This window comes from Manacus vitellinus, unplaced genomic scaffold, assembly GCF_001715985.3.
Source record: "Manacus vitellinus isolate BGI_N305 unplaced genomic scaffold, ASM171598v3 scaffold_22_pilon, whole genome shotgun sequence".
Classification (NCBI taxonomy): domain Eukaryota; kingdom Metazoa; phylum Chordata; class Aves; order Passeriformes; family Pipridae; genus Manacus; species Manacus vitellinus.
In genome coordinates this window covers 14,145,821-14,166,726 of record NW_021939632.1, presented here as the reverse complement: position 1 = coordinate 14,166,726, position 20,906 = coordinate 14,145,821, and the positions used below count along the sequence as shown (strand labels likewise).

At 37.4% G+C, this 20,906-nt stretch overlaps 2 protein-coding genes across 7 annotated transcripts in view; one reads left to right on the top strand and one right to left on the bottom strand.

Moving 5' to 3' along the window:
• The window catches only part of LOC103764156 (neurabin-1), a 41,584-nt gene extending 32,998 nt beyond the window's left edge, over positions 1–8,586 (top strand). For 3 of the 6 annotated variants that reach the window (XM_018071700.2, XM_018071698.2, XM_018071699.2), the window contains 2 exons: positions 4,347–4,535; positions 5,887–6,505. In XM_018071700.2, coding sequence (XP_017927189.1) covers positions 4,347–4,535; positions 5,887–6,054 — 357 coding nt within the window. In that variant the 3' untranslated portion in view covers positions 6,055–6,505. Of the gene's footprint in view, positions 1–4,346; positions 4,536–5,886; positions 7,439–7,516 lie in introns of those variants that run through there. The other 3 variants (XR_001920550.2, XR_001920549.2, XM_018071697.2) reach the window with 3 other exon arrangements.
• Positions 7,963–20,900, bottom strand: PDK1 (pyruvate dehydrogenase kinase 1). The gene is made up of 12 exons (XM_029959880.1): positions 20,810–20,900; positions 17,555–17,696; positions 16,026–16,097; positions 15,319–15,503; positions 14,936–15,025; positions 14,562–14,639; positions 13,851–13,927; positions 13,063–13,161; positions 12,011–12,121; positions 10,767–10,880; positions 10,506–10,638; positions 7,963–9,148 (listed from the first exon to the last, which is right to left on the bottom strand). The coding sequence occupies exons 1-12, from the start codon at positions 20,829–20,831 to the stop codon at positions 9,117–9,119; spliced, it is 1,155 nt and encodes a 384-aa protein (XP_029815740.1). The 5' UTR covers positions 20,832–20,900; the 3' UTR covers positions 7,963–9,116.
• Positions 20,901–20,906: the final 6 nt, after the last annotated feature.

The window sequence follows — 20,906 nt, the reverse complement described above, 5'->3', positions numbered from 1 at the left end:
AAAAGAAACAACCAAAAAAAGGCAGAATTTGGTAGTTTTGATATATAGGTAGAAATCAGATATCTGAAAATCAGTGTTCATTCCCCTGGAGAGCTAACTCCATTGGCTACAGCTGAAACACGTGGGTAATATTCCGAGATATTGTCTCATTTGGTGATTGACTGATGGGCATCTTTTCCTAAACTAAAGGATTTAATTTATAAACTCATTAAAAGCTGAACACAGTTATTTTACGGAAATGAGTTAGAGGACTTGCCAAACTGGTGGTTCATGAATGTCAGGGGGGTTTTATTAGCTGTCTTAAATCAGGCTCTGGTGAAAACCTTAATATTCCAGTAATATGTAGAAAGTCAGAACAGCCTTACAAACAGTGTTATAAATATAAATTCACTAAGTTAAAAATCTGAAGTGTCAAAAATCATATAACTTGTTTACAGGTTGCAGCAGTGGATTAATTTGCAGAGAGTCATTAGGTCACCCCTGAGCCTCCTTTTCTCCAGGCTGAACAGCCCCAGCTCCCTCAGCTCTTCAGACCCTTCACTAGCTTCGGACTTCTCTGGACTTGCTCCAGCACCTCAATGTCCTTCCTGAATTGAGGGTCCAGAACTGGACACAGGACTCAAAAGTGTGTCCTCACCAGTGTTGAGTACAGGGGACAAGTGCTGCCCTGGTCCTGCTGGCCACACTATTCCTGGTGCAGACCAGGATGCCCTTGGCCCTCTTGGCCACCTGGGCACAGGCTGGCTGATGTTCAGGTGGCAGCTGAGCAGCACCTGCAGGTCCTTTTCCACGGGGCTACTTTCCAGCTACTCTGCCCCCAGCACTGCATGGGGTTATTGTGGCCAGAGTGTAGGACCTGGCACTTGGTCTTGTTGAAACTCATGCTGTTGGTCTCAGTCCATAGATCCAAGCTGTCCAGGTCCCTCTCCAAGGCCTTCCTACCCTCCAGCAGATCAACACTCCAACCTAACTTGGTGTTGTCTGCAAATTTACTGAGGGTACACTCAATCCCCTCATCCAGACCATCAGTAAAGATATTGGACGGGATCCTTAACTTAAGCTCTTCACAAGTAGAATTTCTACATGATGGTTGTTGTTTGAATGGGTTCATAATTATCCATCAGGAATCATGCTATCCAGTGTAATGACCCCTGCTTGCAGAGGGGTGCACCACTGCATGCTGCCTTATAAATCGTGGAATTGTTAGGAAACAAGAGATGGAAGCACCTCTTAGAGAGGTAAACAAGGGCAGCACTGAACAGCCTGCATCTGCTGGGCAGGTGCTCACAGGCAGTTTGGGGAAGTGACTGCCTGCTGAGAGTTATGTTGTTAGCAGCCAGCTAGTTACAGCAGAGGCACTTCCCTCACAGATGGCTAGCAAGCTAGCTGGTAATCCTTCTAAAGTTCTTAATATGTTAAATGGTGTGGCAGCAGTGGTGTTTTCTTGTGCTTTGTATTATCTTCAGAGCTTCAGTATTTCTGTACTTGTTTTCTGAATCACCTGTGTTTTTATGTGGGAGCACATGGCTTTCTCATGCTTCCTTACCTTATAAGTAGTTTTAGTTCTGCTTTCTGCATTTGCAGCTGATTTCTTCTGTGCATGCTGGCTGTTTTGGGGACCGTAACTTTGATGTACAAACAGCTTGGCATGTTCCTTGTGCCTCTGAATGAACATTTGGGATAAAATGATGTAGAGGTGTTATTTAATGAGCAATAAGCATTACTTGGAAGTGTGTGTTCTTCATCTTACCCTTCTACAGTTTTCACTTTCCTGTTCATATTCTGAAAAGTATTTAGGTGTGCTTTTCCCTTGTGCAGTAATGAAAAATTCAAATTATACAGGATTAAATGTCTTTCTGAGAGGAGATGATGTCTAGGTGTTTTAACACAGATTCAGGTATTGCTACAACAACTTCTGGTTTTAGGGGTCTATCTTTACCAATATGAAGTAGAAGGAGTTTGTTAGCAACTGCTGATGCTGAAACCCTATATTGCAATTAGTAGCTCAGCCTGGAGGACTCCAGTCTGTTACCTGCTCTAATCCACACAGCTTGGAGGAACTGATGCAGAGACTCCCCAGGATTCTGTCAGGGGACTGTGTTCCTTCAGTGAAATGAATGAATCTGTGCCTCTTTTTTTTGACAGGAGTACACCTTCCTCAAGTACTTACACTCTAAAATTACAGAAGCAAAGTTTTTGCCTGGCTTGCACAGATTCAATAAAACTAGAGAGTGAGTTCCAACTAGAATATAACATTTTACACATTTCTCCATGGAAAGGAGATATATAGATACATGCACATTCCCCTCCAAGGAATAGAAGTAGATATATATTAGAAAAAATATGTATGGCAATATATATGTTTTAGTAGTTCTTGCAGCTGATAGACCACACGTGACTCTGAGATACAGGTCAAACTTCAAATGTAAAGTATTTCCCCCTTTTAATGTATTATTCATGAACATGTGTGAGTGTAAGACAAAGTTACCAATATATATTTTGCATTACATTATCAGGTTAAGGAGCACTATTATCTGAAATTATTTAAAATCAATTGGCATTTTGAAATTCCCTTGGTAATTTATTAAATTAATCTCTGTATGAAGTATCTCAAGCTTGATAGCTTGGATAGGAAACTACAGTGCCCCAGTTGTCTTGATACAGATGCTGTACTGAGCACTTCAAGCAAAACCTCTTCTAGAGCCATTTGCTGTTATTTTATGTAAATCGTTATTTTTCTTTTGCACATCAGGAAGGTAGATGTGTTCACACTTGTTATATCTACATAAGGATTTTGATTTGGATAAGGAGTTCATTTTTTAAAAATAAATCTCCTGATTGTTCCCACTTGCCTTACTTTGATTTACCTTGGAAATTAAATCAGATGTGCTCCAGCAGTGGTCCTGGTCCAGCTGCTAATGACCATTAAGTTGGTGTGACCAGACTATAGCTGTTTGGAAGTGAAAATGCTTTGAAATGCTTGTAAGTACAGATTTTAGAACCTCAGCACAAAATGTTCTGCTCTACAGATTTGTTCCTATTTATCTGCACTGTCTCCTCATGTAACCACTGTCCTTTGTTTCACAGACCAGGGGAAGCAGAACCATTTCTGATTACATGTGATCCTTCAATACATAGGAAATTTTAAAATTTTGTTTCACCTCAGACTCCCGGTGCCTGCCATGCTGAGCACTCAGGTCCAGTGTCCTGTATGATCAGGTCACATCACAGGCCTGCATCTCACCATCTTTGACTTGCAGTCACCTGAATTATTTTGTTACATTCAGTCAACTCCCCCAGATATTCCATCAAATAAGCTGGATTTTGTGAGATCCTTGTGGCTGGGAGCTGTAGTTGTTCACCTGAGACTTTCAGGGTCACGTCTTAAATCCATGACTAGAAGTTGCTTATTTCCAGGTTTTCTGTTTACAAATGATGTGTAAGGCTCCCTGGGAAAAGGGAGCTGTTTTGGAAATATCTTTGATCAATCATGGAAGTTGCCTAGTGGAGCATATGCAAGTCTAATGCAGCCTATACTCAATCACGAGCTAGTGAGGGATCATTTTGGATAGTTAATAAAACTTTAGGTAACTGATGTTACTGATTCAAGTACCACACTCAAATTTCTTCTGTAAAGACATTGAGCTCTGTTTTAAGTAGATTTTCTTTTGTGATATAGTAATGCTTTAGGGCAAATAGCAGTACCTTTTCCCCTCAGAAGCAAACTGAAGCAGTGTGCTTCAAAAGCTCTGTGAGCTGGCAAAGTGTATTTTCAGTGGAAGGCTACAAGCGCTTGTGTTTCTGAAATGGTCATTTTCCACTAGACCCTTTAAAATGTTGATGTGATAGCATTAGTTGAAAGAATGAACAGTCCTCTCTTTTAGAAATGTAGTAAAACTATGCCTGGAACAGTCACCAGATTTACTGACTACTGGACTTCCGTCACTTAACAATAACAAATAATAGAGTTGAAGTGCTACTTGATGATTCTTCATGCTGTGCAAGGTACTATCTAACACTAGGATTGAGCTCCTTTAACCAACTAAGTGAGCAGTGTGTTCACTGTTAGGATACATCCAACTAAAGCTAATGTTTTGCTATATAATTTCTTAAAGAAAAACCTTTATGTTGTCTATTTCTGACTGACTTTGTGTTGAATGCTGTAGTCTTTTTGTTTATAGTAAACTCCTAGGCAAGCTGACTGTAAACTGATCTCAAGAACTTAAGTCCTTCTGGAATAGAGTAGGTTTAAAAATGCATTTTGTTAATCAAACTCAACTAGCAACTGGGATTCAACATATAGTCAAGTAAAACATTGCTTATAGTGACTTTTCTCAATTGGTTAGGCATTAGATGACGAATTTGCAACAACAGGAAAGCAAAATCAATGGCACAGTAGACCTATTTCTGAATGGACCACCCAGCAAGTATGCCACTGGTTAATGGGAATGAACATGGAGCAGTATATTACAGAGTTCACAGCTATGAATGTAGATGGACAGCAATTAATGCAGCTCGACAGCGAGAAGTTAAAGGTAAGTGAATATACCAGGATATATTTGTAACCACATAAGTTCCACTGCTTATTCAGACATAGTTCTAAACACAAAGTATTTTCTTGTTTTCATGGCTTTTTAAGGGAGTTATTTATTTAGAGTTACTTGCTTTTGAAATACTTGGACTATACAAGACTATACAGTTAGATGGTAATTAGTAATTGTAGAATTAAAGACAAGCTGTTTATGAACAGAAAAATAACAGATATTGTTTCCTTGTTTGCATCTTGAGGAAATGAAATTAGGCATAACTGTCCAAAGGGTCTTGATTCATCTGTCATCCATCTCAACATAAGGTCATATCAAAACAAGATCCGGCCAATTCAAATGCATAGAATTGCAGGATCCTGTTTTAGAAACCTGTTATTTCCACATATCCTCTTCAAAAGGGAAGGCTAAAATCCTATCCAGTGATCTTTTAAATTTTTCAGGTTTTTACTCCTGCTGAAAATATGTATTCTAAATCTTTTGAGCCTTTTCTTGCTATTTCACATCTGAAAGCTGCATGGTAATATGTACTCCTTACAGTGCTAGTAAACTCTTCGGTTTTTCTCTCTTGTTAGATTATCAGACTGCATTTTGGACAAGCAAGATGTGTGACTAAGAGAGGTTCATTGGTCTATTCTGGCTTAAGGGACATTATTATTAATAACCAAAAGTAGAATTTGAGGGGTTTAGGGGGAAAAATGCATCTAACTTAGTCTCCAAAACATACCTGCACTTTAAATAGATGTGCAATGCTAAATGTCCCGTATTTTGTAAAATTTCCTGGACTCAGAAGAAATACCAGTGATTGGCCTGTTAAATGACTGTCTTTATTTGGGGAACTTTCGATATTGAAGCCTAATGGTCAATGTGCACCGAATGCCATTCGGGTTGACAGAGTGTGAGTGCAGTCAGGAACGTGGAATCAGCTGCTGCCACCTCCTGATCGAACATTGAAGTGTACTGGCTGCTTACTGAATCACTTCCTAATAACACACTTTAAAATCCTTAATATTGAAATTAAAGAGTAGTTACTGAATATAAATTCCTCTTGTATTTTGAGACTACTACTTACTATGCTATTTTCTGGAAATTCTCAGGGGTGTACATGTTTGTAAAATGCAAAACTGTTATTTCACAACTGAAGAGTCGGCCCTAGTCTCTTTACTTACCTTGTTACTCAGATGATTATTTACAATGCTTTTGAAGCCTGAGTCATTATTTTCAAATAAACAGACTATCTTGCAGCAATTACACTTTCTTAAATTGTTCATGCTCAAGCACTGTGGAAAGTACCACTGGAAAAAATTACTGATGAGGTTTTGTTTTGTTTCCCCCTCCAAAGGCTTTGGGAGTTTCCAGTCAAAATGACAGATCAACAATAAAGAAAAAAATTAAGGATATTAGAAAAACACAGGAAAAACTGGAAAAGCAGAAGGAAAAGGTTCAAAAGAAGGAGAAGGAAGTTCGCAAGACTGGCAGAGTGGTGGCCACTCTTGAATCAAGCTGCTAAAATGACCATTTTGTTTTAGTGCAGACTTGCCTAATCTTGATGTAGTTCAGCAGATTTGTATATAATTGTACAATTGAGGGAGGAGGGAAAGTGCAACAGTTTAATATGGTAGGTGGTTTTTTACTTTTTAATTGTGGTCCCTCCCCATTACAGCCCAATAAAATGAAATAATGTTTTCAGTATTTTTATTCCTAGTTGACTCTGCCTGTACTAATAGACAATAATTTAACTTTCTGCCTTAAGTAACATTTCTGCTTCTAAGACCTCTTATGCCCTTTTCATTGAAATTGATGTTTGTGGAAAGTAGAATACTGTATTAAAATCATTCCAATAGTAGTCAACTAGCATTTGATAGAGTTGAATCTGATAGAGGGACAATAGAAAAATCCTGCCAACAAATTCAGTCTGTGACAGTCTGTTATCTGTTGCCACTAAAGATGTATAGTAAAAATTAAGTTTAAGAAAATGGTAATGTCATATTAATTTAAAAAGAAAGCATGTATTTCAAATTTATGGATTATTTTGTTTAAATTCTTGTATTTCTGGGACTTCATTCAAAGTTCACTTTAGTAGTACATTGGTTTTGAATTCTGTGTTGCAATTTACTGAGAAAATAACAAGAAATACTAAGTAGTTTTCACAAACTACATATCCTAAGCATAATATTAAATTTTCTGTACGCTACCCGTATGGTGTTGGGACAAGGTTTAAACCTATAAATAAGATCATTTTTAACCTATTTTTCCTAAATAATACATAGTTTTATAGATTTATGCTATGAATAAGATCAATTTGCAATACATGTATTTCTCTTTTCTACCTGCTACAAGATTTTTGCGGACCAAATTTATATATTTGCTAATTTTAAACGATACTGTTTTTCAAACTTAAAATACTGAGGGAAGAATTGTAGGAAAAATTATCACTGACACACTGGGGTTTTGCCTTGTATTTAAATGTTCAATTGTAGACTACAGATTTTTTCTCTTTAAAGGAGGATTTGATTCTCAAAATAGCTTAGAACATGAATTGGTGTTTTGTATATTTACATACTATTTTCTAGAGATACTACAAAGAGCACTTCCTTAAATTAGATAATTCCAGAAACATAGACTAGTTTAAATATCAGTTCCACCCTAGAAGGGACTAGAACAAAACTTACATAGTTTGTTTCTGTGGACCAAGTTCTCCTTTAAATCTGTGGACTGTTTTTCATTTTAATTAAATGAATGAACTTCATTATTGGTGTTTCACATTCTTTTTTTTTTTTTTTGTAAAAATGTCTAAGAATTTCAGCAAAATGACTGTATGGAAATGCTTGTGCACACTAGGCATTTCCAAAATAAAGTTTGAAAATCTCAGTAATAATTACTTTTTCAAAGAGGTTATATTTCAGTTTGATGCATTAAGAAACTACTCTTTGGTCAATTAACTTATTTACTTTGTTTTACTTTGTTTTCAGTAGCTTTGAGTTGTATGGCAGACTTAGAGACCTTGAGCCAGAGAGGAATGCTGCCCTACTGGTAAAAGAGGAAGGAATTAGAAGTACAGAATCGTCAAATGCTCAGGATCACACATGTAAAACCACCCTTCAATTCAATCAGTCAAGAAGGTCGAGTGCTTTCAGATAGAACACAGAATATTGATGCAACCATGTATTACCTTTTTTCCTTTGAGCCTACTGTTGCACCCTGTGAAGAGTTGTCCCATGAAGGAGACTAGTGGAAATAATGGTTTCAGAGCTGTTGTAGTTAAACAGGGGCCATGGCAGGGATGATAAACTCACCTGGCACCTGGGCATAAGAACATTGGTCATCACAGACCAACGCATTTAACATCTGTCAGATGTGGAACAAGAAGGCTGCATGGAACGAGCTTAGTACCAAGCTACATAATCACCCAACAGAGTTTAATTTTTACAACAGTTTTAATGAATAAATGTAGTGATTCTTTCAAAAAAATTAACACAAACCAAGATTAATTTTACAGTGCAAGACTGAGTCCATTTGCATACAAAACTATTAATCTCAGCATTTCGATAGCTGAGCTAGTATACTAATTTTCTACAGTGATTCAGTTCAACTTAACCAATGTGCTAGCAATTACTTCAGTATAGTAATGGAAATACTAAACATGAAAGTTGTCTTCTGAACTTCTGTTTAAACCAAAAGTTGTCTAAGACCATGCTTGTAAGTAGGGTTAAACATTGTAAACCAAAGTAAAACATTTGTGTTTTCACCACAGTCATTTGGGGTGTCAGGTGAAGAGATAAATACAAATATAATTACACAGCAAGTTTCTAATAATCAGAATACAATTGGTAGTTAGTTGAGAGCTAACTCAGAGGCTTTATTTCAATAATATCTGAAATATTTAATAGACTTTGTAGAAAACAAACTGTTAGCTTTTCTTCAGAAACATCTCTTGCAGTTCTCAGCTATTACTAAAATCAGTTCAACTGAATTAATTAAAAGATGTAAAACTTAGCATAAAAGCAAGAATACTCAGCTTCAAATCTGAATTTTTAAAAGTCCTTGCTGTAACTTTCAGCTTTAGTTTAGCAAAAGCAGTAGCTGCAAGTGTCCCCTCCAGGCCCCATTTTACCATGTGTGGCATTTCTCACGTACATCCTCTTGCAGGGCCAAAGAAGAGAACAGCTCTAGATTCTCCTCACTTGTAGCCAAGCAGATTAAAAGGTGTGCCAGTCACCATCTCTCACATCCTTGTAAGAAAGAAAAGCAGGGGCCTCAAGATGCCCACAGGCTTGAGTGGAGCAGGTAACGCTACTGTTGTGGTGCCAATTAAGCTAGAATAGTCCTCCCTCAGACTGTGTATATAGAGCAGTCTGTAATTCACTCCAGATAAAGTGCTCTACATTAGCTTGACCAGGGTATAAAACCATTTCACTGTTTTGCAGAACTCAGCTAGGGAGATAGCAGGTGGAAATCTCCAATCTGGCTCAGCTACAGCCAGAACAATTTCTGATGTACCAGCTATGCCCTTCGTTTGCAGTATCTCACCTTCTGCTCTGCACAGAGATAGTAAACTTGCAAAATTTAGGCTTATTCTTTCTGAGAGGGATTATGCATGTCTACTGCAGAACAAAAATCACAGAATTACATGCAGCTAATTAACTGAGAAAAGGATTAGTTCTCAGTGGCGTTAACTGCATCACTCTTAAAACATTCAGGAATTACAGGGATCGAGGTGCAACATCCATGTGTATGATTTGAACAAAGCTGGCACAGTAGGCATTAAAAAAAGTTGAATCCTTTCTTAAAAGGAGGAGTTTGTACCTGAAATGTAATATTCAGTCCCCTCTCTATCTTCCCCAGTATGTTTTGACAGTTTGACTGATACACATTCTGCTCACCATGTTTAAGTTACAGTGTGACTTCCAGTTACTACAAAAATGAGACCAGAAGCACATCACAAATACAGGTACTTTCAAAAACTGTTAATTCCACTTTTTTTTAAATACTCCTGAGAAGGTAGCTTATATTGTCAAAGTAATAGAGATGCCCTATGAAGGGCAAATTTTAAAAAATCTGTTTATTAAAATAGTTTCCTTTTACAGCTGTAACCTGACAATTTCAAGTCTGAGAACTTACGAGGACTAGAACGCTGATGCTGCGTTTTGGTAGGACCTACAGAAATACAGGCAAATGCAAGACAACATTGTACTGTACACAAGCCAGCATTAGTTGTTAATTCACAATAATCAGGGAAAGATAAGCTTTTCACATGTATTATATATTCACATTACAAAAAAAGAAATTCGACCGATGCCCCATACCTGAGATACATTATACCAGTAGTTGCAGCTAAAATTTTTTTATTATTTATTTTTTATCCCTACAGAGGTAAGCCTGATTTCTCTGGGTGAAAAAACCCTTGATGTAGGCAAGGTGTGCTGGCAACATATCTTACTTTGCTAAATTAGGCTTCAGCATGCTGAAGATAAAAGAACAGCAAATGCCATACGGGTGCAAAGGTATAGCAATAAGCTCCTCAATATTTCTTACACGAGTTTCTCATTAATCTGTAATACTGTATAATGGAAAAATGCTCCAGTGAGCTTTTTCAATAGTTTTTCCATTAAAACAGTTTTGTAATTATATGAATTAATACCAGATGTGCTAGAGATTGCACTGATCCCTATAAAACCCGAAATACTGCTCCCTTGACTTAGCTCTTAAAGTAACCAAAACCAGAAAATGAAACAAATTGTGACGTTCTTAAAATTTAAAAGTATGTACAAGTTTGGGAGTTTTGGTGGTTGTTGGTTTTTTAATTTCAGAAAAGACTATTACACTACACCTTCTATTACTCCACTTAAAATTACTTTCACATATCAAACTTGGTCACCATCTTGGTATAAATCAGGTCTTTTAAATTGCCTTTACAGACAAACCTACTTCTTATGAGCTGCCAAGGAAAAAGCTACATACTGCGAAAAGTGGTCATGTCCTTTGGCTCACTGCTTGGCACACACCAATCATCTGCTTCATGGTTTGCTTTATAATGCTTCCAGGCTGCTTTGTTATACACAGGGAGTCTTTCAATTGATTCTGTTGATAAGGCCTGTAAGGAGAGAAGACTGTAACTGATGATTCTTTTTAACTGAAGTTATAGTAACAGAACAAGGAGTTCCATTAGCAGTTTAGATTACACTTGCTGATAAATGTAAATGGTAAAGTGTTACATCATACCTTGATGTAAATAACTGCATCTGTACCATAGCCCTCTAAGGAATAGAGTTTCAGGTCTCCTTGGAAGTACTGTGCATACAGACGTGATATGGGTAAGCCATAACCAAATCCAGCCTGATCCAGGAAAAAAGGTATATTTCCATTAATTGCATCAGTGGTGTTTTCTGCTTTAACTTAACAGGTAAACAGACAAACTAAGCATGATGTTTGACAGTAAGAGGAGTTTATATGTTAATTATTATGGCCCCTCAGAACTATTATACATCCCAAAACCAGAAGAATGCATGGATGATTGTGATTATGAGAAAACTGTTTTATTCCTTTGTCAGGCAGGGCTGGTAGTTAACATTTCCTGTATTGTGGGAGCTTTTTGAAGAAGAGATACCATTACAGAAAACTGTACTGTGTCTGACTTATGTCTCATGGAGCTACTAATCTTAAGAACACTGAGGACTTAAGTCAGATACATTTCATCAGCAGTATATATAAAAAAGGTTCAAGACAAAATGTCTCTGAATTTGTAGCTTATACTAAAATTCTGTCAAGCCCTGACTGCAGTAGAAGGACACAGCCCTGAAGTGTTGGGCATGATTTTTTTTCACTTTCTAAATTTTAGAGGTGATCTCTCAATGAGCATACACAACACTTCTCTGTAAAGATCTAGTGTTTAATGAGTTGCAGACTCATCTATGTGCAGAACACTGATCACTGATGCAATGTGGGAGAATAAATACAGGAAAGCTGTTCAGAGATTCTGACTGGGAGCTTAGGCTTTATTTCTTGTGCATCTATTACATTCACATGAGACCAAAGTAAATTCTTCAAATGGCCTGTCACATGTGTGCTCCTTCATCCTTGCTGGGAGATGGTACAATTGACCTCACAGTGCAAATGAACTATGGCCTTGACCCAAAGTCATTGCTGTAATTATTTTTCCGTTCATTCAGTGGCTACAAAAAGAATTCAGTGTTCTGTCCTCGTTACAGTACGTGCAGCATAGCTAAGTGTTCTGCTTGAGGTAGCTGATCTTTAGATGTAGTAGAGGAAAACAGAATCTTGAATAAATTTTAGTATTTTATGCACTTTTCCAGTTATTTTCAGAAAAATACTCGAATTAAGCTATAACATTCAAACGGCAATACTCATTGTATCTATAAAATCAGTACTTCATAGCTTTGGCTAAATGGTTTCTTTTGTGACCATTAAACATAGCCAAGATGCCAAGATATGAAAGAGTTGCATACCAAAGGTGTAGCTCGTGAAGTCTCAACACGAGGACGTGGTGCTGTTGAATACATGTAGTTGAACAGTCTGTCAATTTTCCTCATAGGAACTCCACCACCACGATCACTCATCTGGAACAAGAAGGAGCATGTAGTGTTATGTCCCTGAATACAATTTTATAAAAGACAGCTTTTCTCAAACAATAAAATACCTGAGAAAGTTCAGGTAAAACATAATATGAAGTTGTCCCTGTTAAGTTACAGGTCTTCTTTAGTTCTCATCTCCAACAATGACTAGAGGGAGATCAATCCCTCCCTTTCATCCCTTATCCAAACCACTAAACAAAATACTACTGTAAGCATCATTCATGTTCTCTTGGAAGCAACAATATTTTACTTAAATTGTGCATGGCTTTTATCTTTTGTCTGAGGTCAGTATCTATATTATTTACAAAATACCAGGTTCTCTGTATTTTTAATCTTTATTCCTCAGGAATACTGCCAGTTGAATATAGTTTACTAAAACCTGTTACTGAAGGAGTAAATCAAAGGAGTTGTTTTACTACAGTTTAGTTAAAGACCTATGAAAAACCCAATGCTTGCAGTTGGTATTTGAAATCCAACATGAATATTGTACAGAAAAAGAAGAAACTTCAAACTGTACTTAAGGAGGTTTGATTTGTGTGGAATATACAATTTTTTTTTGTTTGTTTTTCAGTTGTTTCACACCTGTATAGCTCTGTCATTGTCACTTAAAAAATGCTTAGTTAAAATTGTATAAAGATGCTCCTTCATTTTTAGTCATGGCTGCCTACAAGCTAGGCAAAACATGGCATGACAAAAGCACAGGATGCTATTGCAGAGCCTTCAGTGTGACTGTGCAACCTCGTCATGAACTTCCTACTAATGCACCACGTGAAATGCCATAATGGTCTTTTTACTTACAGACATAATCACGTTCCGTCTGTTGACGGAACCAGATCACTCGCTACAGGTAGTATAATATGCTGCCTGTGGCAGGGAAAAAACCCTGATCAAAATAATCTTCAAAGTAATAAAAAAAAAGTGGGTACCTTCACAGTTAAATCCTCATTTCCCAACGTGACATGTACGTGAATTGCAGGATAAATGCATCGATCAGCGTTATGTTCCATGGTGGCTCTCATTGCATTCTGCAATTTTCAAGTACAACTTAAATCCTAATTCACTTTGCATATTACCTTAAAACATCATTTTAGGAGTTATTTTTATCACCTATTTTCAGAAGCAGAAAAAAATGTATATTGGTTTAGAATAATTTTTTTTATATTTTTGGTTTATTCAGTATCAGTATTTATATAGTTTGTTAAAATACACAGACTTCAAATATTTACTTTTTTTAAAGGAAACATCTGAATAGTTAAACTTACAGAGTTTTTGTTGTAGATTTCTTTATAATGCACCGTACATGCAATATGACACAAAGATCAAGAAAAGTCTAGGACTGAACTGCTTGAGGGAAGCTCTGGAGGACCTATTACACATTTTATCAGATTCGAAGATATCCCCAAAATTGTGTATCTTATTCTCACTTGCTTTATTAAGTAATATCTTCATATATTTTAAGATTTTAAGAACTGTCTGTTCAGAAGGTGTCAGATGTATTCAGTGGCTAGGCAAAGGAGATACATCTTCCAAAGCTGTTCATTTTCTATTCAATTACTGTTTGTCTAAACAGTACAATTAAGTAATGTTCCTGCAAGTAGCACAAGGTTTGCACTTGCAAAAACACACTGCTATCTAGAATTGATTCAAAAGGTAAAACCAATACAATCTCAGTAAACAAAGATGTACAAAAGACTTGCATAATAAGTGTACAGACCTTGAAAAGTTCAAAAACCATGTGATAGAGGTGTGATGGCACATACACCACTTGCATGGGCTGTCCTGGGGATTTAGCTGGAGAAAAGAGAGTCTAAATAATTAAATGGCAAATGAGGTATATCTTTTATTCGTTCTCTCAGTAGTTCAAAATGTGAATCTGTATTGCTGAATTTTCGAAAGAAGGAAGATTTTAACAGAAATCTTTTGAAAAGGTGATGTTAATCAAAAGTCACACTCAAGATTTTCAAATGCTGTTTGCTGCTTTAGAAATTAATCTTAAAACCACTTTGGCATCACTGATCAGGGCACATCATAGTTGCTTTCTGTAACCCTTGAGGAGGTTATAATGAAGATGGAATGGAACGCTTGGTATAAATCTTTTAAGTGTCACAAGAAATGCAGAGAGGGTGAGATGCAGTAGTGTAGGTGAAGACATACAAGAAATCTTAGAGAGGGAAGGAGGCTGCTAAAATTTGTTACATCAACAGCTGTAGTGTCAAAAACTTTTCTACTGATTTCAGTTTTCCAATTAAAGGGAGGAATGGGGAAAGCCTTCTGCCAGATTTTTAAAAACCCAAACTATTTACAACAGTAGATCCAAGAGAACACATTAACTATACGAAAGGCAGAAAGAGGACATTCCACCACCAGCTACTTTAGAAGAAGCCATCATGATGTTCAGGAGGGTGCCTCATCCACATTCACTTACCGTTCAGCTCTTCAAGGATAAGTTCTGGAGAGCTCATGTAATATAAATCACAAAGTCTCTTGGCACTTTCATAGCCATCTATAATAAAAACAGAGGAAGTTACATTTCCCCCTCCCACTTTTTTTTTTCCTTTACAGTTTGCCAAAAAGAAAAACAAAAATTGCAAGTATTGTGCACTGTCAGGGAGATTTTGTATTTTCTGACAGAAGCTGGCTTTATAGGAAAAAGATACAAATTGCATTACACTTTAAATAAAACTTCTACTCCAGGTAGAAAAGAACTAAGCGGTATATGAGTATCAGGATGTGTATTTGCTCTTAGTACAGATATTCATGTAAGTTTTCAGGATTCTAGTTCTTATCTGCTGAATTTACCTCTAATAACTTCAACAACATTGCAGTTAGGATCGATGCTTCCAATGTGTTTTGGATGAGCTGGATTAATTTTCCCACCAAACAGTAAAGCTGCCAAAAAAGAAAATATTATTTAATACTCAGTATAATTTTATAATTTTAGTTTACATCTTCAGCTATGCTAAATAAAAATTTTATAGGCAATCTATATTTCCAGTCTTCACCATACTTGAAAGATTACTATTAATAAATATTTTAGGAGTTGAATTGAGTTCATAAATAGCAAGGCAAACAGTGCACTCATAAGTAGCATTTAAGTACCTACGAAGCACTTAAAAATTAAAGGAAGATACACTTGACATAGTGCAGGTATCATTTCCCCTCCTTTCAGCACTGGCACTCACAGTGCTGGTTAAGGAGCATTCTGATTGAAATGCGACTCATGTAGAAACGGTCTAAAAAATACTGCACGTTCTGCGAGGTCACTGGATCGATGCCAAAGCTCTCCTTGTATTCTATTACTCCTTGAGCCATCGTAGGAATTACATCATTGTGCCGATTCCGGATTTTTATCACGGTATCTGTAAAACTAAAATTAATACACTGTTAGTGTTTCAAGGGAATTTAATACTCTGGCAAACAGAGTACCTGCCTACAAAAATGAAGACTGTTACATTCAGAAATATTACAGGTCTGCCTATTGCAGTAAGAAGACTGGTCAGACTTTACAGCGTATTTTAGGGGACTAGCATTGAAACAATTCAACTATTTTGACTATTTATAAAATGACCATTTATTTATTTATTTATTTATTATCTTGATTGCTGCCACAAGAAAGAGAAAACCGCGCCACCGTTTTCATGCAGAACATCCCATGTCTCTCAGATGGCACTTATGGTCAGCCAACACTAACCAAAGCCTCTCTACAGAACAACATGATGTTAAAGTGTTCTGTTTCCTGGTTTCCTGTACCCTCCTTTTAGGAACAGGGGGTGACATTACTGCAATTCTTATGTAAAGACTGAGATATTTTTCTTAACCTATTGTTTTCTTGCCAGTTCTTCCATATAATATTAACAAAATATTAACATATGTGACAGCAAATCCTTACCTGTGAATAGTCCCTGAATCTTCTGAGCTTTTGTCCTTAAAGTCAAGGATCTCCTGAAGACTTTGGACATACCTTTCAATGAAAGAAAAAGGACAAAGACCAATTCTAATATGCCTCCCCAGATCTCTTTGGTTAGCAATTTGTGGTCTTCTAAGGTTGCTTGTTTCCATGTCATAGTACCTGTCCCCCATGAATTTTGTTAGATTCTTTTGAATCTATTAATGACATTTCTGCCAAAATTTCCAGAGCGATGAACTCCACAATTTAATTAGAATGCATAAAGGATCATCTTTGTATTTTAAACCCAGTGGGTGATCACTTATTTGCAGCCCCAGCAAGTTCCTGTTATTAGAAAAATCTTTCCAGCTTATTCATGAATTAAGTATTTCTGCCATCTATTCCTTAGATGCATATTTTTCAAGCTGAAGAATTCTATTTGGTTTCTCCTCACGTAAAAATTGTTCCAACCCTCTGATTATCCCTCTTGGTCTTTTCTGTTTAGGACAGAGTGACTAAAACAGCATACAATTCAGAGGAATAAAGGGCTAACACAGTCGTACAATTGTATTCCTCCCCATTTGTTACTTAGTTCCTAACACAATTTTCCTTCTTGTCCATCAACTGACATATTTGGAAAAATATTCCCAGTAGCATCAAAATTTCTTTTTCCATTGTAAGCAAGCAATTATACAGGGAGAGGAGAGTCCTCCCTGTGTTCTACCTTGCATTTGTCCAAGTAGAATTCATTTCCCATTTGATCAATGTCATTTACTATCATGAGAATGTAAGCATTTGTGTTTCATTAAGAGCCTTCCTCTTCATTGATAGCTTTTTATATTCAGTCATCTAATCAATCCTACTTATTCACTGGCAGGTTTTCTGTTCTCTTAACTTTAAAAGCCTTTCCAGATATCTTTGTGCCTTTAGCTGTTACCAAGCAATCTCTTTGTTTTGCTTTCATCTTAACAAGTTTATATTTATGTGTAAGTTCCTTATCTGAAAGTAAATGTTACTTTTCAAAGAATATCTTTTTTACTTTAATAGTTTCATATTCTTTCTATTGTTTTATGTTTTGGCTTTGGGAGCTTCCTATTGCTTTCTTCATATTTTCTACATCTTTACTATCAATATGCAATAACCTGTCTTGTAAATGGTTTCTAGTATGTTTTTGCAAGCATGTTTTGCAGGCCTTAGCCTACTTCTGTTGGTTTCTTCAACTAGCCTCTTCATTTTTATGTAAGTCCCCTATTAAACATTGTTCTGGTGGATTTGAATTCTCATACATGAGTGTCTGCAATACTCAATGATTTTTTAATTAGAGAACCCTCATGGGTTCTCTAATTGCTGCTAAAGAGTTTTTTCCAAGTCTGTAAATTTAGTTTCTGATCTATATCACATTGGATATTTAGTATCTCACTTTATATAAGGGATGTTCATGTAACAAGCCCATGAAATGTTCTTTCAGTAGAAAAGAATGAGTTCCTCCGACCTATGTATATGCAGAAGGTATGAAGTGTCACTGTTCTTACCAGCTCTGAACCAGTTGAACTGAAGGTGTTCTCAGGAGGTTGTCTGGAAGCAGACTTATTTCCTTCATTATGTTTGCCAATCTCACAGGCAGCTCTTGTCGCAGAAACATAAATGAAGTCTTTTCACAAGCATTTTCAGATCCTAAGACCAAAATAAATATATGACATCAGAAGAAAGTCAACACTTATGGCAGAAAACTACACAAAGTCTTACTTTCTTGCATAAGAGGCCTGTGGCTTGGTTTCAAACTTGACTTGGCCAGGCTGGTTGGGCAATGTTTCTTTCATGGCAGCAGCCCATTTGTATTTCAAAACGTACCTCATATTGTGACCTACCAGCCCTGTTCACGTAAGGAGAATCTTCAATATACAGAGCAATAGCTGCAGACCCAAACTACTCAACTTTAAATGCAGCTTCTATCCATGTATATTGTTCATTTTCTTTGCAGCAAGCACTGACTCTAACCACCACTGATCAAACAGTATGTCATTCTGAGCGTATCGGAGAGGCAAATGAAACCAGCACAGGAAACTATTTATGGGAAGGGTGTTTGAGAAAGTATCTTGGTCCCATACACCCTGCTTTTGATCACTGATCTTACTGAATTACCATAAGACATATTGGAACACTTTCAGAAAATAAATTCTGTAATACTGATCTCATTTTCAACTAAATCTGTTGTAGTTTAAGTTCACTGTCTTACAGGAACAGAAGACAGATGAATGAATTCACATGAATACCGAGAAAGAAATGAAAGTAGGACAGCTACTGTGCTTATCTGTTGGCATAGTAGTTTTTCCATACATTTACTTTTAAATGTTTTTACATTTTTAAAAGGTAGAAGCTTCTGATAAGAGACCTGCCCTTTGTTAAAGAGAGATGTCATCTGTATGGGTGGCAATTAAACGTGGTTATTAAAAGCAAGACCTGAGTTTACTCCCACAAAGCTTGTTTTCCTAAGCGAGACAGGAGAGTGCAGCATGGGGAAGAGGCTAAGAAATATCACTGTATATCACTCTCAGCCAGACTTCTGTCTGGACTTCATGAGTGTCATGTAAACAGCACCTGAACTTACTAAACTGCTCATCTTCTGCACTGAAGTACATACCTCACCCTGGTGTTTTACAGCAGGTGTCTCCTAAAAATTAACTCTGGTGTACTGCTCAGTTCACTCTTTCCATCTGGCAAGGTGGAGTTGGGGAAGAAAATTAAAGAAAAAAAAAAAAGGAAGCTGGGAGTGTCTTAAAAAGTAAAAATCTTCACCAAATTAAATGGAGTACCTTACTTTAAAGCATCCAGACTTGGATACATCATAAACTACACTGATGAAAGAATGTCAGTTAGCTTAATGAAAAAGAAATTCCTCCCCAGTGGCACTTACCAGTATTATTTGTTGTCTACATATGACCTCTGCCCAGAAACCTTTCATTCTCCCTAGTCAGATTGCATTTCAGGCATGACTGTTACTGCCCTTTCCCTTTTCTTGGGTAAAATTCCACAAACAAGTCAGACTGAAGGTATTAGAACATAAATATAATCTTTAAATGCCTCATATACTCAGCAAATTACACTCCACAAAATAGTTTTTGTATCTGGAGGTTGCCTTTTTGCAATCCTGGGTCAAATAGGGAAGGCAGTTTAGGGCAGGACTTTGCTGAATGGACAAATGAGTCTTTCCCTGTGCAGCTACAGTCTGGCTAGGCAAAGAACAGATAAGACTCCTAGAAAAAATACTGCAGGCTTGAAAATCAAGATATGACTGATGTATATGAGCCAGACCTAAATTTGCTTATGGAATATTTCATTTTTTTAAGTTAGCATTACCAGATTTATTTCCTCTTTGAATGCTCTCCCTAGAGCAAAAGGAGACAAAAAAATCCCTAATGAAAACATCATCAGATTATAATGGCTACAGAATGTCTTAAAGACTTGTCTCAGTCTTGCACTCTACTCTCTTTTTTGCCTTTGTTATTAGTTTTTCACTATCTGTGATTAAATCCTTAAGCAAAGGAGAGGAAAAAAAATTAAACATTTTCAAAATTATTTTTACCTTATGTTCAGGTAACTAACAGTAAAAAAGTAGTCTATCTTTTGACACAAGGGAATAGTGTGCCTTGAAAATAAACACTGATTTTAAGGTAAGAATTACTTTATCAGTATTTAGTGGTAAAATAATACAGGTCAGAGCAAACTCTGAATTACGAGATTCTTTGCTTAAAAGTATGGTAGCAACAGAACATCGGGTGGGGTTCCTGTATGAATCCAGAGTTTATATGTTGGATACATTTCATTGCCACAAATGAAACGTTGAATAGACGGATGAAGTGACAGTAGACAGTTAAGAGAAAGTTTTCTTTGTAAGTCTTCCTACTTACACAAAGTCTGGGGCTCTATGACTAGTTCTCAGTTATGTTTTACTTACAAAAATGTAAAAAGCAATGCAACTATTAACTAGTTAAATGCTTATATGCAATACTTATGTAAGCGTTTATGTGCACCAGAGTGCACAGGATACAGAAAGGCACTTATAGTGAGACTTACACAACCTTTCCCTGTGTGGTCTTTGCTTTGAAGCAGAACAGAACAATTGCTGTGATCCCTTTTGTTTCCAAGCACACAGTCAAACCTGGAAGCATTATGAGTGGTTTTAGTGAAGAATATAAGACTGAGTATCCTGTTACTGATCTGCTCATTTTCAGCGCTAGATTCCGAATCCTCTAGGATGGCTTTTGGTCTCCGCACCCTGCTCCTTCTACCACCAAATTTTGGGTAAGGTGTTTCTGTAGGGCACAGACATGCGACTCAGAAGTGATGATTGTTCCAGCCCCTCGGTGCCATCTGAGGTTAGGTGTTTCCTGTGTTTGGAATATACCTTAAAAGGTCACACGCTGCCAGCTTGCAGAAGGCTTAACCAGTCTCACCTGAGTCACTGCTCTGACACTACCAGCCGTCCCCACCCTCTGCCCTGCAGTTTCTGCATGAAGACGCCCAGCTACTCTGGTGGTGCCAAAAACTGGAGTTTTCAGCTGAATTTCCACCTTGTCACGCTTCCAGTCTCCGGGAAGGCGCCAACTGGGCTCCCTTGTCCCAGAAGGAAGCAGGGCCTTTCTGTGCCAGAGAGCGCGGCACCAACATGGGATAAGCAACAGCGGGCAGCGCTGACGGTGGAGGGTCGCGGCCGGAGCCGCCCCGCTCCTCACAGGCACCTGCGGGAGCAGGGGCAGCGCGGGGAGTGCGGCCCGGCACGGACTCACCGAAGTCCAGAAACTGCTTCATGGAGAGCGGCGAGGGGGAGAAGCGGGAATAGAAATCCACCTGCTGCGGGATGGTGCCCGGGGCGGCCCCGCGCAG

Excerpts from the sequence above, each read along its gene's own strand:
- PDK1 (XM_029959880.1), bottom strand. The coding sequence starts at position 20,831 with ATGAAGCAGTTTCTGGACTTCG. Across the intron at positions 13,928-14,561 it reads TATCCTTGAAGAGCTGAACG|CTAAATCCCCAGGACAGCCC; the intron begins GTAAGTGAATGT and ends TCTTTTCTCCAG. Across the intron at positions 12,122-13,062 it reads ATGAGGATTTAACTGTGAAG|ATGAGTGATCGTGGTGGTGG; the intron begins GTACCCACTTTT and ends TTCTTGTTCCAG.